Source organism: Chiroxiphia lanceolata, chromosome 11, assembly GCF_009829145.1.
Source record: "Chiroxiphia lanceolata isolate bChiLan1 chromosome 11, bChiLan1.pri, whole genome shotgun sequence".
Lineage (NCBI taxonomy): Eukaryota > Metazoa > Chordata > Aves > Passeriformes > Pipridae > Chiroxiphia > Chiroxiphia lanceolata.
Genome location: NC_045647.1, coordinates 20,658,448 through 20,678,369, shown reverse-complemented (window position 1 = coordinate 20,678,369; position 19,922 = coordinate 20,658,448). Strand labels below are relative to the sequence as shown.

At 44.7% G+C, this 19,922-nt stretch overlaps 2 protein-coding genes and 1 non-coding gene across 4 annotated transcripts in view; all 3 read right to left on the bottom strand.

Moving 5' to 3' along the window:
- Positions 1–19,922, bottom strand: part of LOC116792417 (prophenin and tritrpticin precursor-like) — a 610,102-nt gene that overhangs the window by 460,036 nt on the left and 130,144 nt on the right. The gene's annotated exons all lie outside the window — the stretch shown is intronic.
- NUP210 (nucleoporin 210) overlaps positions 681–19,922 on the bottom strand; it is a 61,607-nt gene continuing 42,365 nt past the window's right edge. The window contains 17 exon segments of the mRNA XM_032699313.1: positions 681–1,514; positions 1,958–2,041; positions 2,165–2,260; positions 2,985–3,204; positions 3,869–4,119; positions 5,447–5,593; positions 6,445–6,568; positions 7,266–7,402; positions 7,937–8,154; positions 9,399–9,574; positions 13,147–13,321; positions 15,173–15,264; positions 15,754–15,912; positions 16,117–16,248; positions 17,142–17,222; positions 18,592–18,771; positions 19,709–19,771. Coding sequence (XP_032555204.1) covers positions 1,414–1,514; positions 1,958–2,041; positions 2,165–2,260; positions 2,985–3,204; positions 3,869–4,119; positions 5,447–5,593; positions 6,445–6,568; positions 7,266–7,402; positions 7,937–8,154; positions 9,399–9,574; positions 13,147–13,321; positions 15,173–15,264; positions 15,754–15,912; positions 16,117–16,248; positions 17,142–17,222; positions 18,592–18,771; positions 19,709–19,771 — 2,436 coding nt within the window. The 3' untranslated portion in view covers positions 681–1,413.
- On the bottom strand, positions 13,874–13,946 carry TRNAV-GAC. The gene has a single exon. It is a non-coding gene; the product is annotated as a tRNA-Val (tRNA).

Here is a 19,922-nt window from a genome sequence, read left to right as displayed (position 1 = left end):
TAAGCCCAAAGCCCCCTGTCCCCAGCAATCACTGTACAGACCACTTGACCTCAAGGCAAAAGCCTGGTTGCAGCTTGCAGCAGGTTGGTTGGTGAACTGTACCAGCTCCCATCTCATACTTTTTATTTTTCGAGCCAGCAGACTGCAACTACTTGCCTAAAGAAATTAAATAAACAATGAGAATGTGCCAAAGTACTCCCACCACTTGGAGCAGTTTGTTTTTCAGAACATTCAGTGCCAGATTGCTGAATGGGAAAGAGAAGGAACAGGAAAGTAAAACCTTTCATTTCTCAAGTGTTTATCACAGTAGCACTGAGATATTCATTGCCCTTTCATTTCTTGTTGAATGGAAGCAGAGTAAGATCACATCTTTCCTTAAAAACCCAACTGAACAAGTTTAGGAACTTTGGACAAATCTGGAAAATTAAGAGCTGCTTCTATAGCCACCACTGCAGCAGGAACTGAAGACACTTAAAACTTGGAGAAGCCCCTGACAGCAAATATTAGCTGAAGATTTGTCAAAATCCTCAAAAACATTACACTGTCAACAAAAGTGAAAATTAAGACTGAAAAAGTCACGATTACAAACACTGAGTTGCTGCAGGAGGTAAAGTACAAACAACATAGCCCGGTGCTAAATTCTGAACAGCCAAACCACAAGAAAAATCATCAAGACAAAGGAATCTTACAAAGCTTTATTAAAAAATACAGAATCAAATAACATAGTCCCAGTCCAAAAAAGTGCTTACAGTACCAATGAATACTGCAGTTGTACCCAAAGGAAGCCATACTACGTTTTGGGTTTCTTTTTATTTTATTGTTGTTGTAAAAAAACACCAAATTATTCACAGTTGTTCCAGCATTCCTCATGCTGAATCAGCATATTGTGCTGATGAATCCCATTTTAAGGCTAAACATAAGAACACTTATCAGTGCAGTACATTCCTGAGTCTTTGGAACTCAAAATAAAAGCTACTTCTTTGACATATACAATCCTTCAATTTTTTTGGCTCATATTTCATCTGTTTTTCTAGTTCCCTTTTTTAAAAAGTTCATTAAAAATAAATCTGATTTACAAAAAAGTAAATAAAAAATTGCTAACACTATAACTTAGACATAACTTCTAGCTGCTTGAAGAGTGCAAGAAAGCCAGCTTAATATGAATACTGTTTTTTGTCTAGGCAGCACTGCCACTGAGCATCAAACAAGAGACAAAACAAGTTTTTGAGAACTGAAGCACTAACATAAAAAAATAAATTCAAAGAGCCCTAAATATTAAAAAAGAAAAATAACTTAAGGACTAGTTACATTCAAGAGAAGACTTGAATTACATCACAACTGCTGAAGGTCTCAAATTTGCCAAGGCACTGATTTATTTTGCAGCCCCAGTGCACGGAGGTGAGTCCTGGTGCTCTACCGAGAGGCATAACCTGTGCTCCAGAGCGTGGGTGATGGGCTTGTCCTCCTGCTGGAGCACTGAGAACTGAAGGAAAGAGCAGGTGACACACTGAGACCTGAAACACAGGGGAAGAAAGAAACAATCACACTGGGGAATGGTGGGAGAAGGAAGAAACAAATAACTGCTGCTGATCATCTGCTGGACACAGGGAGTGAGACTAATGGTCCCTTCAGAGTAAACAACGCCTTTAGCATCATTCCTACAGAAAAGACATCACAGTTTTACAGGTCTTCCTGTGCAGGACTTTTTAAGTCTGAGGGGGGCATAACACATTTCACCTCAGCAAGTGACATTCATTTGAATTTGCCTAATTTTATCTAAAGCATCAGGCACATGTGTTTATAAACAGGCCTGAAGCTCACCCTGACTTCAACACATCTGTACTAATGCGAATTGTTTCAACAGCCAGTGTTGATTACAGACCTCCCTACATTCCATTGCAATGCAACAGCCAAACTGATCAATTAATTCCGTCCTAATTGGGTTCTAGGTGCTTACTGTTAAGGGTGTGCTGAGGACTTGTCCTTGGGGTGAACACGGGGTGAGTGTGCTGTCCATTTGGTGAGAAAAAGGCATGATAGGCTGCAAGACAGGTAAAAAAACCCCAAAATCATTTCACATGGAAATTATTCCTTTATATCTTACAGTTAATGCATTGTAAGAAGTTATAGAAAAAAATACTTGTGGAGTCTTTCCTTCTCTTACCTATGATCATAACAGCTGTCCCTGCTAATAGTGCAAAAAGAGTGAAGATCATCACCTGGTAAGACTCAACAAAGTGCTGGAAGAGACTGGCTTCATCTGCAGAGTAGATTAAGAGGAGACAACATTCAGTTAAAACAGCATCTTCTCCAATCTGCTTTAACAGTTCTTAAACTGAAACAGCCAAAAGCAGCTTTTCATTGATAGCAAATAAGTGTAATCAACTTAGATAATACAACTTTGAATCTAGTGACTATTTCCAATGCAGTCCTCAAAATCTGCCAGTAACAGCTTAAGACACTGACTGGGTTGTGGCTGCCCCATCCCTGGAAGTGTCCAAGACCAGGTTGGACAGGGCTTGGAGCAACCTGGGCTAGTGGAAGGTGTCCCTGCCCATGGCAGGGGGTGGCACTGGATGAGCTTTAAGGTCCCTTCCAACCCAAACTTTCTGGGATTCTATGATTCTATATACAATGTCTTTAGTGTGTTCTTTACTTAGCCCCAAAATGCTGATCTGTTTTCAAAATAGCAAGGCATGTTTGGGAATAAACAAAAGCAGAGTGAAAAAAAATAACTTTCAGACACTACAGCACTGGTATAGTTACACTGAGTATTCTAGGCTGACCCCAAAGAAAAGTATGTTCAACTTCAGCCATAATGAGCAGTTGTATTCCAGTCTTATGGTCACAAAGAGCAGCTCACGTGTCAATGACAGTGCCAGCTGCTAGCTCAGATTTTAACACACCAAACTCTTTAAAACCTCATGGCCATTAGTGAAAGTTAAAGGTTTATTCCAGCACGTGAAGTCCAGAGCTACACTTACATCTCACTGGCGCAGTGGTTCTGTCAGTCAGGTAAACCACTGTCACTGGGATGGTGATGGACTGGTCAGTCATGGGGCTGGAGACAGTCAGGGTGGTGGACAAGGAGCCCTGGCTGGGAACTCTGGGATCAGCCAGGCTGACAGTGTACACCACGTAACTGGGCAGCTCGTAGGACTTCTCCTTCTCCAGCACCTTCACTGCTGGGGACCCACATTTCACCTGCAGAAGGAAAAACCAACCTGAAACAGACTGCTTGGGAATATCCATCTTCCAGGCCACATATCAGAGATCTGTTATTCCACAGAAACACAGAACAAGTCACCCCTGAAGAGGAGTCAGATGAGGTTGTACCTTTGCAGTGACCCCTGCAGCACTTCCCCCCTGGTCACTGCCCTCTTCCCTGGTGTTTCCACAGGTCTGGGTTAACCCCACACAGCAAAAACACAAGGGTCCCTCCCAGGGCTGTGTGAACCAGGGGCAGTCACACAGGTATGTGGGAAGAACCTCCCCATGCCCCAAGGATCAGGCAGGGTTCTGTTCCCAACCAGCAGCTGGTTCACACATCCCAGGCAGCATGCCCAGTTGAGCCTGGCACACTTCTACCACCCCAAAACCCCAGGGTCAGACTGGATGGGGCCCTGAGCAACCCTGCCCATGGCAGGGATGAGCTTTAGGGTCCCTTCCAACCCAAACCACACTGTGATTCTGTGAAAACAAAAGTGAAAACTGGGGAAGAATACATTCCAAGGTGAGTCTTTCCAAATCACCTCAGGACAATCTTGACATGGCAAAGGTGGCACGGAGTGCTTTTGGTTAGAAAGCTGCATGTGACAGCTCAAACTGCTTTCAGCTGTGCTATGACACTTCCCAGCCATACACTCACCTCCAGGGTGTCCAGAATGTCAGTGGCCCCAAATATCCTGAGGTCTGAGCTTACATACTGGTTGCTCAGGAGCATTTCTGTCTGGTCAGCATAGAACCAGCGGCTGAAGGGCACCTCTGTGCTGCCCTGCTGCCCCGGGGAGGGGCTGCCCCGCAGCGCGGCCGTGACCCGCAGCGTGGCTCTGCTCCTGCTCAGCTGCTTCAGCTGCTTCTCAGACAGGCTGTGCATGGAGATGGAGCACGTGTAGTGTCCTGCAGAAACAAGGGAATTGCTCATCTTCGGAGTTTTGTTTCCATGCACTGTGAGATTTCTGGGACATCCTTAGAGAAAAGCTAAAAAAGATGGCAAAACTCAAGCAAGTGCAAGATTAGGAGCGCGCAGGTGAACGGGACTGTGTGTCTGCTGGGTCAAACATCACAACCCCAGACTAAACATCATGAAAAAACCACAGCTGGCAGCTTCCAGTCACATTTTAATATGCCAGTGTGACTCAAGTCCACTTAGAATATATGCTAATATTGATAGGAATGTTAAATTTTGTTTACTGAAAACAAAATTTGATATTTGATATTCTTTTCCACTAATGTTAAAATTTTAGCCAGTTACCATCACCAAGTCTGTGAAGATGTAGTTTATTTATAAAAGCTTCTTTAAAGGTTAGATATTCACCATGTTCCCAGTCTCATATGGGATCAATTTATCTCTTATTAGCAATAAAGGTAGTAAAAATTTCCCCCAGTATGGGAGATAAAAAGCATAAGTAACAGGCAGAACTTGCCAGGTACATGTTTTCCCCTTATTTTCTTCCCCTAACAAAGTAACAGGGGATATGCAGGGTAAAATAGTGTTTACACAATGGGTGCAGGGATGAATCCAACAGATTATTAATGTTCTTTCCATACAGTCCATGGTCTTCTGGTTCTGTTTTAAACCATGTTATATTTCTAAAACATAACACATGTTGTAGACTTGCACAGTTTTATTTCCATCTCCACAGTGTCTGGCAATTTCCCCTCCTTTTAAGTCCCAGTTCATGATGTTTTGGGGATACATTCCAATTTGAGAATACTTGTCACCTGAAGGCTCCTTTTTTCTTTGACTTACTACAAAAACTCTGAAAAACATGGAATGGGCTGCCACTGCTTTGGCTTTCTCTGAAAAGCAACACATGTTTTTGTCACAGGCAGAAAACACTTAAACAAGAAGTATCCATGTTAACAACTCCCCGAGGCAAAGCTCGGAAACTTCAGAAGGAAAGGGAATAGGATTAGATGGGATATTGGGAAGAAATTCTCCCCTGTGAGGGTGGGGAGGCCCTACCACAGGTTGTCCAGAGAAGCTGTGGCTGCCCCATCCCTGGAAGTGTCCAAGGCCAGGTTGGACGGGGTTTGGAGCAACCTGGGCTAGTGGAAGGTGTCCCTGTCCATGGCAGGGGGTGGAATGAGATGGGCTTTAAGGTCCTTCCAACCCAAACAATTGTGTGATTCTGTGAAAGGTGCTGGGTCAAAGAGCTTTGGGTCTAAAGCCCAGCAGAACTCGGAGTGTTTGTCTGCAGTGTGGCCTCTTGTCACATCTTACCTGAAAGTGCATCAAACCCAGGTTCTGCTGTAAAGACATCCCGTGCTGAGAAGTCAAACACATCACTGCTAAAATCCAGGTGGCAACTCAGAATGGACTGTGGTTGTAACTCAGCAATGGCTTCAACCTGAGTGGGCAAGCACTCCCCTAGGGGAAGGGAAAAAATTAATTACAAAATAAAACTATAACTAATTAATTAAAAGCAAAAGCATGGCTTGTAATATCAGTTTTTTCTGCCACCTTCTGAAATAGTTTCAGAAAGTTATGATGATCTTAAAGGAGCTGGAAATCACAGACAGCTGCCCTAGCTCAGGTCTAATCCCAAAGAGACAGCATTGAAAATTTTATATGTTGTGGGGTTTTTTGGCAGGAATAATTTATTTACAGGAAAGAACAAACTGGAGAGAATTTTCAGCTCAGATGTCTCTTGAATAACTTGTATGAACCTGTGAGTCTCAATTTATATTTTAGTATCTGGCAACACTTTTTTTGGTAGGCTAATAATTTACATATGGCACAATAAATTACTACTGGAACACTGAGTGTTGAGCTAAAAAGTAAAAGGATCTGTAATCACACAAAATACAGCTTATTAAATAGAGGACACAATATAATGCTTAATCTTTGTATTGACTCTAATTGGTTAAGAGTGGTAACTACTTTAAACATGTTCAGTAAGAAAATGTAACTCCAAGAAGGCAATTGGAATTAAACATATAAGCAAACCATCAGCTGATGGTCCACTGACTGTTTTTTTTTAATATGATCAAAAATGGTACTTCTATTATCTACTGATTTTATTAGTTGGGAAATATTAACAGTGCCCCAGAACACCATCCAAGTTCTGTCACACAGCCCTGAGGTTGTTCTGGAGCTCCTGGGATTCTGGAGAGGTACTAGAGGTTCCCAGGGATCTTGTTGCCCCAGTTTCACAGACCCTTAAACAACAAACAAAAATACACAAACACACAATAAACGTAAAGATTTTTTCACCATACCTTTCAAATTTTTATTTCTTTCCCCAATTGAAACTATGACTTTGGAGGCTGCAGCTCCCTGTGAGCTTGTGTGCAGCCCACTGACATGCATTGCTGTGGTCCTCTGGGGAGCAGTGATCAGGACCTGAAAAAAGGATGAACTACATGGTCACCAAAAACTGTTTAAATTTGTTTTAACAAATGGAGGCAAAACCAGACTGAATTGGTTGTGTAAGACTCCAAGAGGTCACGTTTTTCTTTGAAATCCTACATTTCTCTAATATTAGAAACTGCCTTCCAAGGCAATTTAAGCTAGCAAAAACATTTTGCCTTTCTACCCAACCTCCAGAAGTTTATATGCATAAAGCTCTATGTCTAAATTTAATTTAAAAAGAATGTCTAGTGCTTATGTTGGCTGATGCAGTCAATTGTGTCAACAGAAGGATTGCACTGCAGCTAAACAAAATAATTTAATGGAGTCCTTCTGATCAGTGATGCACAGCACAACACTTGAGAAAGTTCTTTCTGGCATCTCCTCCTGCAGTGAAGCTTCATTCATAAAAGCAGCCATAATCAAAACTGTTTAGCATCTGGAAACAGCCAACAAGGGAATCAAAATGCACAATAGAAGAACAGTATAGGTGAAAAATCAAAATTATTATGCTGAATTTCCCTCCTTAGCACAGATGATTAAAAAGAGTGATGTGTTTGGATAAGTACCAAATATTTTCCAAGCATAAAAGAACATTTTTAAATATTTATAACAAAACCCCTGTAGAATACAATTTGTTGAGGGTCCCCCCAAAGCAAAGCAAGCTCAGCAGGAAGTGACAGTGCCTCACCTCTCTGTACGTTTTCAGTACCCCAGGGATCTCATAGTAGACAGTGGCCAGCCCAGAGTCCCTGGCCAGGGCCACACCAGTTTTGGAGTCAATGAGAAGAACAGCACTGGAGGAGGAGCTCCACACACCAGGCAGGCCTGGAACACACCCCATGGACACTGCTCAACACACTGCTGCTCACTGAGCACACCCAAATCACTCTGCCCACTGCCCACACCCCATGGACACTGCTCAACACACTGCTGCTCACTGAGCACACCCAGCTCACCCTCCCTGCCCACTGCCCACACACCACACGCCAGGGCTGGTGCTGCAAGGCTGGCAGCCCGACACCACACTGCCCTGCAGCTGCTCTCACAAAACCCATTAACACCAAGAATCAGATATGGTGAGTGAAGACACTCCTGACTCTGCAGGATTCCCATAAAAACAAGCCTTTCCAGCTCATGGAGTAGGAATGACTGAATTCTGATACTCAGGAATCCAATACAAGAGACATACTGCATGGTACAATTAAAATTAGAGAAGTTGATCAAACCTATTTTTATCATTAACAAGAACAGTAACATTTGATTCTGAACAAGCATCATAAATTATGCATTTATTTCCCTGAGAATGAGCAAGAGTCACACTGATGTCACATGAAACAGCTGCTCACCAAGGCCACTCACCTTCCTGGGTAGTGAGTGAGGAGCTGAGGCAGAGGACATCCCCCAGCACCACGTCTGGGAGCTCAGGGAAGATGGCATGTTGGACAGGCAGGGGCACATAGTCTGCAATGCCACTGTGCTCTGCATCCCACACCCGCAGCAAGGTCAGACCCACATTCACAGTCCGCACCACAAACGTGTTGTTGGTGGCTCCTTTCCCAATCTGCACAAAGTCATCTCTGCAGACAAAAGGAAATGCCTCTGTATCAAGGAAGGTTTGCTCATAGTAGGTACCGAACTCTTTTTAGGTGCCTGACTGCTTGTTTCCAGCAACAGCCATCTTCTAATGGAGTCCGACAAAGAAAGGAAATTATAAAAATTATTTAGGTGCTACTGAGGCAAATTTCAGTTCTCACATCATTATGTTGAGGAAATACTGAGGTTGTAATTATACATGAGAACTACTTCTTAATTTTAAGAATTGTAGAGCTTTAGAGTGACATAACCTGCCTCTTTTCCCTTTTCTCAGGGGAGAATGAAAGTGAAGAAATTTGACCACCAATATGCAGCTTCTCAGACATAACTTTACAAAGTCAAATCCCACTGGATCGCGAGTTCTGGTGTTTACCCACATTCAGCACTCCCAGACACAGTGACACAGGGAACACTCTGCCCAGACTGGCACCCTGGCAGCACCACAGAGCCCCTGCAGGTCCTGGCAGCAGCAGAGCTGGGTCCCCGCAGTGCTGCACTAACAAGCAGGGCCCTTCTGGAGCAGCTCTGCAGGGGAAGGCAGGGCAGGGTTAACTCAGGGGTGTCTGTATGCTACAGAAATTTCTGCATTGACACAGAGAAGAGAAAATCTTGGATTCAACCCCTTTTTTCCTTTCTCACCACGATCAGTGTGTTGTAAGCACAAGGTGCTCTGCAGAATACAAGCCATGTTGCAGTAAGAGAATTAGTATTATCCACTTATGAGCACAGAAGGTGGTTTATAACACTCTTTGAGGCAGAGACCCAAAGGCCCTTTGAGGCTTGGATCTGCTGGGCAGAAGCTGTACCAGCAGATCTGAAGAGACAGCCCCTGATCCAGAACATTCCCCACCTTACATAAGCCCTCAGTGAGTCCCTGGAACAAAGCTCTGGGAAAGAGGCAGCTGAGCAAATGCTAATGATCCCTTGTTTCTCTAGGGCACTGCTGTGTGCAGTGGGGTGATTCACTCACTCAGAGCAGAGCACAGCTCCAGCAGTCCCATTGGGATCAGGCTTATCTGGGCAGCCTTCCATGGCCAGGGAGTATCGATTGCTGACGGGAACTCTCCTTCCTGCTCCAGTGCCTCCGGAGACCTCAGAGACAAAACCCTTTCTTTGCTAATCCCAGCCCAAGCTGTATCTTCACTTGGTATCTTCAGAACAATCTTTGCTCTCTGTGTGTTTGGCCTTTTCTTGTTGTCTGTAATTACCACCCCTGACAGTCACCCACCTGTTAGTTGCCAAGTTGAGCACAGAATTATGTGAATGGAAAGTATCTCCAGAGTTATCATGAAAATGGACAGTGAATGTCAGTGTCACACCCAGAGGCAGAGCCAGCAGGGCCTCCTTGTTCTGTGTGAGCAGGATGGGACTCATGGAGATCCTCAGGTATGAGATGGGGCACACCTGCAAACATATCAGCAGTGAGAAGCAATGTTAAATTGCTTTTTATGATGCCTCCATAAAAATAATCCAAAATCTTATTGAGCAAAGATACAAAGCTTTGTTTCTGAACCATGTTTAGCCATGTGCCAGTACAACACAGAGCTGTTTTATCAGTATTTATATTTCACAGGTTGAAAGGGGCCTCTGGAGACTGTCTAGTCCAGCCCCCCCAGCCTCCCTGGGAAGCTGTGTTCAACAGCCACCCCAGTAAGAAGTGCTGTCCTGTGATCAGTAAGAATTCCCTGTGGTCCATTTCCTGTGTTCCCCATGCCCTGTCCTTGAGCACAGCTCAGAAAAGCCTGGCTCTGTCTGCTTTACACCCTCACAGCAGATACTTCTTAGCTTCTTTTTTTTTTTTTAACACCACTGGGAACTGAAGCAATGATTATGTAAGAACACACATCCCACACAGACATTACTATCCTATAAATTCCAACTGTTAAGGTTCCCTGGATATGCAAGAGAGCCAGTGGCCCCTAGACCTCTCCCAGTAATTCTTGAAATAAAAGGTGCAATTCATTCCCCAGTTACTACAAGAGGAGAAACTCACAGTGGATGTGGGAGTAAGGGGGTGCAATGGTCCCTGTCCCCCGGGGGTGCAACGGTCCCTGTTCCCAGTTCCCAGGGATGCAACGGTCCCTGTTCCCAGTTCCCAGGGATGCAACGGTCCCTGTTCCCAGTTCCCAGGGATGGAATGGTCCCTGTTCCCAGTTCCCAGGGATGGAATGGTCCCTGTTCCCAGTTCCCAGGGATGGAATGGTCCCTGTTCCCAGTTCCCAGGGATGGAATGGTCCCTGTTCCCAGTTCCCAGGGATGGAATGGTCCCTGTTCCCAGTTCCCAGGGATGGAATGGTCACTGTTCCCAGTTCCCTTGTACCAGGTGAGGAAGCCAAGGTGTTCCAGTCAGAGCTACCAAACCCTAAGGGATCAGCAGGCTGGGGTTTGTTCCCTCAGTGCCTCTCCTCAGCCCAGACACAAGTTAGGAACTGCTCCAAACTCCTTACAGGAGCCTGCTACATTACCCACATGTGCACCACCCACGTTTTTGCAGTAACACTCCACTGAGGGAAGTTTTTCTGAAGACAGAGACTTCACAACCTATTGTTCTGGCTTTTAAATAGCACATCACTGTTCTTGATTAACTTCCCTAGGTTAACTAGGAAAATTACCCAACAAAAATATCTCTATCTGCTCCTTCTCTTACAGCTGTTGGAAAATAAATAATGGAAGGACAGAGAAAGCAAAAACCCTCAAATATATTGAGAAAACTATTTTAAAAGAAGCCCTCAAGCTTATCTTGCAGGAAAATCCCTTTTTTCTGACCTAAGAGGCTGAGCTAAAACGTAAAACTCTGCAATCTGAAAATGTACATGTCAGAACTTAAAAAGGAAAGGACAAATTTGGCCTCAAGCAAAATACATCTTTGGTGAATCCGAAAAAAATGGCTAAAATATCAGTATACACAACTGTGTGCTCCAGGCTGGTATCATCAGTTAAAGTCTCAGTGCACAGACCTGTGCCCAACGAGCTGAGGGTATAAGCCAACAAAAACCCCATTTCCCTGACAGATCTTCAAGCTTGCTTTACTTTAAAATCTCAGCAACTGTCCCACAAGGGACAACTGCTAAATTTAATATTGATGAAAACAGCTATTTTACTGTTAAAGCATCTCAGTTTGTGAAGTATGTTTTTTATTAAAATTAAAATCCTGAGTACAGCTTGGCCAGGCAAGTGCTTTGCTGCTTCCACACCGAGCACAGTCACTCCCTGCTTCCCCTGCCTTATGTAAGAGTCTTTTTTCTGAGCAAACTTGAAGGTCTAAGTGTTAAGTGATGCTGCTGCTGCAGTTTGGTTCTTAATTGTGTACAGTTGTAAAGAGACAACACCAGCCCTTATGAAAGAAGGACGGTGTGAAGGAGAGAGCTTTGCCTGGGAATGACACAACAGATTCCAGCTCGTCCCCAGCTCTGTCACAAGTTTTCTGACATGACCTTCGGCAAAACCTCTCTGACTCTCTCTGTTCTTCAGCCATAAAATGAACCAGCACCACTGGGTTACCTCACAAAGGCACTGGGAGGTTAAAAAGATCATTTCCATAAAAGCAGTAGGGTTGTAATAAGTACAGGCAAACAAACGAGCTGTACAAGAGGCTGATCTGAGGTGGGTCCTACTTCAAAGAGCTCCCAAGCTCCACATCCCCACGCACTGACTGCACAGCTCTGTGATATCCTGGGCACAGAACGGACTCAAAAAGGGGGATTTAACTCCAGGCCCACTGTGTGCTGACTAAATGTCACTGGAGCCAATCCCAAACCCATGAGGTGTCCTTCACTCCCTGGATCCAGCAGTGAAGGGAAGGAACAAAATCATCTGTAACAGAGCTGGACAAATTCCCTGCCACCACCTCCCAGCAGGAGAGGCATCAGTGACACTGAGCCCCCACTCCTTGATTCACTCCCCACCCAGGAGTACACCTACACACTGTCCTACAGGCAAAGCTGGACATGATGGAAAAAAACCAAAATTCAAATAAAAAAATCCACTGAGCCACCTCACAGTGATTACAGGAGTCCAACTTCCAAATAATTTCAAGTCAGCACTCAATTGTATGTCCTTCTCCTTTAGCTGGGGCACAGGGAAGATGATAAGGACAGTAAAAAGGGACAGGAGGCAGCGGAGCAGTGGAGATCTCAAGGCTCATGTTGCCAGATGCACAAAGTTCTTGGCGCAAGGGTTTCTGAGCAGAGATGATGGACAGACGTTCCCTTGCGTCCCAAGTGCCCAGCCAGTGAGATACACCACACTTCTCATGACAGCATTCCATCAACAGATGAAGTTCTGGGAGAGAAAAATGTTTCCTAAGCTGGGTTTTGTGCCAGATTTGTCCTGCCCCAAAGCACCCCCATTTCAGTGTGGTTCAGGCTCCCAGGGCAGCCCTGCACACACTCTTTGCCAGTTCACCACACACAGGCAACAGCAGATAAATCACTGCCTCTGCTAAGACAGGCTCTCTCATACAGATTCTCATTCCCTGCAAAGGCTGAACTGCTGGGAAACAGCAGCAAAAAAAAATTTGGTGGGCACTGTACACTTGCATCTCTAATATCATGAAAATCTAGGCATTGCTTAGGTACCTCACAGCAGATGCTGCCTTTATATTCATGACTCCAGATGATATTTACCTTTTCACACGCTGCAAAATGCATGTTTATGATGTTAACTTTTTTTGTTTGTTTTTACTTTGAACTTCTGTAATTATCAGTCTTCTAAGAGATTTTTAGGACAAACTTTCCTTAAAAAAAAGATTTTAAAGCACATGCACACACAGGCTGTTTTTGCAAAATGTACCAAATGTAAGAATTTGTTGGGATTTAATATTTATCCATCTAAGTTTAGTACACTAAACTTTCATCCAAAGCTCAGAGCTGACTTAATGCCCATTTTTCAGAAGTGAAGTTCAGGATGTGCAGCCACAGTCCCTGTTGCAGGGGTGAAGCTGTACTTGAGGAAACTGCAAAGAGAGCTGATTGTACCTTAACAGCAGCCACGACAGTCTGGTTGGTCCCAAAGGATTCTTGCGAAATCACTTCCAGTGTTGATGTTCCAGTCAAAGACCCAGACCTAAGGAAACCTCTCTCATCAACTCTCACCACAGGAACTTTATCTGGTCCCTCCAGGACACGGTATCTCAGGGAAGCCACTCGGTCCCTTAAGAACAAACAAACAAAACAGAAAAACAAAAAGCAAGGAAGCCTTTAAATGAGGAAAACCATCTTTACGCCAATATTTTACGCAAATCTGAAAGACTCTTAACTAAACGGTTTTTTTCCATATGTCTGCAATTAAAAAAAAAAAAAAGCAAAATCTGTGTTCTAGTCTAAGAAAGCAAAGTTCAAGTTCTGACTCAAGCTCACTTGAAGACTTTTCAGGGTTTAGGTATGTATTGAAATCTAGTTTCCCATCCACTGAAGCAAAGGTGACTCCAGATAATTCCATCTGAGGCTACACCAACCAGCCTCTGCCAGCACTTTCTGCAAACAGCACTCAGCGGGAGGCTGGTCTGGCAGCCTGGCTCGATGTGCGATAGCGGCGTAGCACTGTGCTGCAGCACTGTGCTGCCCTGGACTCCAGCTCTACTGCAGCTCCAGCATGTCTGGGGCACAGCACTCAACGCTGGCGTGACTTCACTCAAGCCACGACAGTCCACGGTCAGTCCCCCTTCGCCATCGGACTGACGGACAGGCCAGATGGGGCTGTTGGTGCTTCTGCCTGGTTTCGAACCAGGGACCTTTCGCGTGTCAGGCGAACGTGACAACCACTACACTACAGAAACATGCTGGTGTTGGAGAGAAGATCGGGGCCTTGATTAAGTGGATCTCCTCAGTTTCCTGGAAGTGGTTTTGTAGACAAGGTTAATTTTTGGAATAGCTCTCACCATGGTATTTGCATATTAATACAGTCAGCAAATCCATCAACTGCAATTAGTGGGCATTCTGAGACATTAACTGCTTTGAAGTATCACTTATCTTCTAACAGATCAGTAAATGATTTTTTTCCCCTCCCAAGCTTCTCCATATAGAAATAGATAGAAATACTTTACTTTATCCCAGGAAAAAAAAAACTTAAAAGCTGGATTTTAGTTGCCCTTTTCTTGGCAACAGTGGAATTGGTTCTGGTGGAGTTCAGACATTGGGGCTCCAAGACTGGCTAGTGAAGATACTAGGACAAAGACATGTACAAACTGATATCTAGCAACTTAATGACTAATTAATCAGAAAAACTCCTCAGAAGAGAGAGCAGAACACCAGCAGTGACTACCAATGCCAGTGCTCCTGTGTAACTGCTTCAAAAGCAGATGCTGAACGACCACGGTCACTGGAGCTCCAGCTAAAGGCCAGGTTGGACAGGGCTTGGAGCAGCCTGGGCTAGTGGAAGGTGTCCCTGCCCTGGCAGGGGGTGGCACTGGATGAGCTTTAAGGTCCCTTCCAACCCAAACCAGCCTGTGATTTTATGAAACCAAGGGTTTCCTCCCCTTAAGAAATAAATGCACCTAAAGCCTGGTCCTCAGTGTGTGTCCTACTGTCTGTATCTGCACATTTTTAGGCTGACAAAATCACATTAAGCCTGAGATGAGTCTGAAATGTCAGTCTTTGAAAACAGATTATGTAAAAAGAATTTCTCATTTGGAAATGACATTTTAATCTGCAAATCCAGCCAGAGCCTCTGTGTAAGAAATACAGAGAAGTATATTCCATAAAGCCTCAATCACCCATCAAAACCTCTGCTGGGAGCAGGCTACTGCTTTCACTGGCTCAGCAGCTTTTCAAATAAGCATCTAAAAGTTCCCAATACTGAATGTCTTTTCTAGCTACAATCTAAGACAAGATTTGACAAAGCCCAAGAGAACAGATAAGATACTATTAATCACCAGATAAGTTGTGTATTAAATGGATGTACTGTGATACTCTTTTAAAAGACTGAGACAGCTCCTTCCAACAGACCTGCCTTAAGGTTCTGATGAAGTGTTGACACAAGTCAGTGTAAAAACTGCTCACCGACCTGTTTGTCCGAAGTTTAATAAAGGAATTTGGTGACATTAAGATCTGCTCTGCTTCCACTCCTGGAGTGACTAGGTGAAGTTTTTCAAACACCTGGAAAATAAGAGGCATTTTAGCTTACTGTTGTGTCCAACAAGGAATTTACTTCGTTTATTTAATCTTCAAAACAAAAGAAACACAAATAGAACTGTAACAACTTTTTTTTCCCTTGATAATATATATGGTGAAAAATGACAACTGAACATAAATATTTGAGAATGGGAGAGGCAGTATCTTCTCCAAACTACTCTGAAGAGCATTTACTTCCAGGGCTATGGCTAAACTAAGAAGCAGCATGAAAACAGAAGACTTCTCTAGTGAAATGGTGTTGGAGACCCCACATTCACCAGGCACTTTAGACTCCCCCAAGGCTGAGCCCGTGAACTGAAGGCTCACAAGAGGAACATTACACAAACAAGGGCTCAAAGATTAACCAGAGTTGGAGCTACTCCTTTGCATTTCAAATTCCTGACTTCAAATACAGACTTGAATTTAGTTCTGAAATAGATATTTAAGCATTAACGGTGAGGAAAAGCATCCTACCTGAATTTGGATCTCATCGGACAGCTCTCGTGCCATGTTGTAGAACTGGTTGGCTGCAGGATCCAGGACCTTCACAACTACTTTGAGGCCTGTTCTTCCCTTTACTCTGCCATAAACATCCACTGCAAAGTTGTATTTTGCAGGAAGCTGAAAAGAAGCCTTAGGACAGGAGAAAGGGATTAAAATGTGATTTGTGGGAAGAGCAGACCCTGCTACAGAGGAAATACCCCCCCCCCCCCGAGCTGACAATCACTCAGGGATTTTCAGAGTGCAGGCAACAACATCTTCTCCATTCCCCTTATGTGGCAGTTCCCTTTTCCCAACATACACACACAGGCAGGGACACACACACACACATTTTACCTCACTGTGCCTTGTCTTGACATCCAGAGTGTCCCTCTTTGTGACGGACCAGTGGAACGTTAACCCTGGCACAGCATTGCCAAAAGAGAAAGGGGTCTGACTGCTGGTGATGCCCATGACATAAACTGGCATCTAGAAACAGAAACCAAGCTGCTTAGGGAATTCCAGCACGGTGACAAATCCCCTGCACACAGCAAAGAGAATTAAAGTTCATTGATAAAGAGATGGTGTCTCATGAAGAAAATGGTTTGGCTGCTGTTTATGCTGCAAGGATGTATCACACAGAGGACTCAAGCACCAACTTGTCGTAAGTCAGTTTTGATTCCTTCTCATTTGGTATGCTCCACGAACACAAAACAGGGATTTTCAAGCTTTTATTTTAATCTTCAAAGCAATTCATTCACTTGGGATCAATGAGCTGCAATCACTTGCCATTTTGGAATGAGTAACTAACAAAGGAATATAAAGTCTTCAAAAATAGACTTACAGAAGATAATTTAAGCAATATCTGTTGTTCTGGGTATAACAGACACACTGGACATTTTCAGCACACAAAGGAAGGAAGTCTCCACTGCAACAGAATGAAGATGAGAGAACCATCCTCCAGATTAAAGGAGGGCCTGAATTCCTAAAATCTGGTGCAGAAGGGAAACTTGTTTTGAATTCTGTTTTAGTATCACAGAATCACAGAAAGGTTTGGGTTGGAAGGGACTTCAAAACTCATCTCATTCCACCCCCTGCCATGGGCAGGGACGCCTTCCACTAGCCCAGGTTGCTCCAAGCCCCATCCAGCCTGGCCTTGGACACTTCCAGGGATCCAGGGGCAGCCACAGCTTCTCTGGGCAACCTGTGCCAGGGCCTCCCCACCCTCCCAGGGCAGCTTCTCTCTGCCAGCACATTCCCTCCTGCAGCAGCCCTGGTGCCACTGGGAGCTGCAGTGCCATCACCAGATGGTCTGACAGGAATGGTCCCAATGTGCAGCTTAACATGTTAAGGCAAGAGAAGCAAAGCCCAAACCAACTCACCTGAGTACCAGTTTTCATCCGGGTAATGGGTGCCCGAATTCTGACAGCTGTCAGCTGTACCACTTCCACTTCCACCTTGTCCTGGAAGGGAGGAAGGGAAGGCATTGTAAGCACCTGTCAGATGGGGACTAGGTTTCACTTTCAGGCTCTAGCCACTATTTTGCCATTATCTAATCACTGTTGCCATGTGATTTGCATGTGACTTGTCAGCAAAAACACAGATGGACAAATTCAGTAGGGCTGTAAAAAACTACAACAGTATTAACTTTACATTGACAGACATTTTAAAATGCCCCCTAAATTGAAAAAAGAAGTTCTGCTCAGAATTACTGATGCTATGAATGATGGAACTGAGAAGTGACAGACAGCAAGGGACAAGATCATAGGGGTCCCCAGGAGAACAGGGATGAATAAACCAGGAGGTAAAGGACGACACTGAGAGAATTAGAAGGCAATGAGGATTGCAGAGCAGCAAAGGGGACAATCCAGAATAAAAGTATGGTATGTGTGACACTCTGATGTCTTCTCTTCACATATCCTGAGTTTCCTGATAGATTTTATTCCTGCTATCCACTGGGATGGAAAGGTCAGACCTGGAACCTCACTGGGCAGCAGATTCAGCTTTCAAGTTCACTTTGCCTCCTGCCACAGCATCGGGACAGACTGCTGCCCATGCATTAGAAAGCATAGATTCCTTTATATTTTATTTTTTTAAAAAGTCACTTTGTCTCCTCTTGGTCTGTGCTAACATCTCTCAACAGCAGAGCTTTATGGTTCACAGCAGCTGTACTGCCTTGACCTCAAAGGAATAAGTCATAAGATTTGGCCCAAGTTCTGGTGCTCTGAGCCTTATGCAAGTGCCAGGGACTTGTGCTCCCTTACAGGCCTGTTCAGCTCCCTCATGCTCAGCTGTAGGAAATTCTAAGGACACAGATTCTGAAGGAATACCAGGGATTCACTGCTGGTACCTCTAGATAGGTTGTCCAGAGCACAGCACACATGAGAGCTGTGACAGAAACTGCTGTAGCTCAACAGACAACATGTTTCTTGGGCTACAGTTGCCTTCTGGATCCTACTGACCTAAGGCATGCTAAGCTGTAAGGGGATGCAGGCAAGGACAACCTCCTGCTGTGTTAGAAAAGCTTCTTTAGATGGGCTTTTCTAGATGCACTGATCAATTTTAAAGGTATCACACAGGGCATAAAACCTCCCTGGGTTATCTGTAAAACTTTGGTTTAAAGCACACCAAGATTTACCCACCTGTTCAAAGTAAGCACCTGTGCCAGCACACTGCAAGTTCACAGGCCAGGGAGTAAGAAAAACACTGTGTTTTCATCTTCAGGAAACCAGGGAAGTGCACAAGATAACACTGCTAATGCAACAAGATTATCTGCCCCCTTTTAGAGCCAAAGCCAGGAGTCAGAGAGCCTCTTTCCACCCCAAACATTACCTGAGACACCACCACGAGTCTCCCTGTCTCTGCATCCACAGCCTGCACCACTGCTGTGACCGTGGCACTGCCCATGGCCACGCCCTGCACCAGCCCCGTGCTGTTCACCTGCGCCACGCGCTCCTCGTCCATGGAGAAGATGATGTTGGACAGGGGCTGGGGGCCTCCTTCAGAAGTGATCTGTCATTAACAGCACACACAACAGCTCCCATTAACCCTGCAGGTGCTTATTGCTCCTGGTTAACCCTTGGGGGCACTCCCCTCCCTGCTCAGCACCACAGTGTCCCCAGGGAAAGGCTGCCTGAGCCTCCCCGGGGCAGCTCAGGCCTTGTTTCTCCTGCACTCTGGTCCCTGCAGGATGGGAAATCTGTGAGCTGAGCACACAAGTGGACCACGAGCTTCAGAGAGTGTCATAGGATGATGCCACCTCCACTCCAGGAAGCGTCAGAAAACTTCCCCTCCTTTCTCTTCCCCACACATGGTAGAGCTCTGCTCTGTGCTGCAGTTTGTACAACTACCCCACTGTGCCTCAGGTCATGGAGGTGACAGATTTATCCAGGCTGTGCTGGTACTGAACACCAGGAAAGCTGATATTCCCTTGACAAAAACAAATACAAACCCTTTGATCCAGCAATCCACCAAAACAGAAGGTGGCTCACAAATCAAACTATTCTTGTTCAGAGAAGTATTCACCACAGAAATGTAGAGTCAGAATGGTTTCGGTTGGAAGGAACCTTAAAGTTCATGGGCAGGGACACCTTCCACTAGCCCAGGTTGATCCAAGCCCTGTCCAACCTGGCCTTGGACACTTCCAGGGATCCAGGGGCAGCCACAGCTTCTCTGGGCAACCTGTGCCAGGGCCTCCCCACCTTCACAGGGAAGGATTCCTTCCCAGTATCCCACCTAGCCCTGCCCTCTGGCACTGGGAAGCCATTCCCCCTTGTCCTGTCCCTGCAGTCCCTGTCCAAAGTCCCTCCCCAGCTCTCCTGTTGGTCCACTCAGTCTGAATGCAGCTAAATTGTCAAGTTGAATATCTACTGCTGAAAAACAAGTTATGAAATATTTATTTTACAACAGAAATTACAAAAGAAAGAAAATATGTCAGAAGAGGCCTCACCTGAATCGTGGCCCCAATAATTAGGGTCACTTTCCTTGGCAGCAGCCTAAATGGGGGAAAGATCTAAAAACAGAAATAGGAATACTTGTGTTCAGGGTATTTCAATCAAATAAACTGTGTCACAAAACAGTACAAGTGTAAAACCGAGCCTTTGCTTGCTTAATTACAGTAAATTGAGCATGCAGAAAAACTTAACTCATCACTTGCAGTTAAA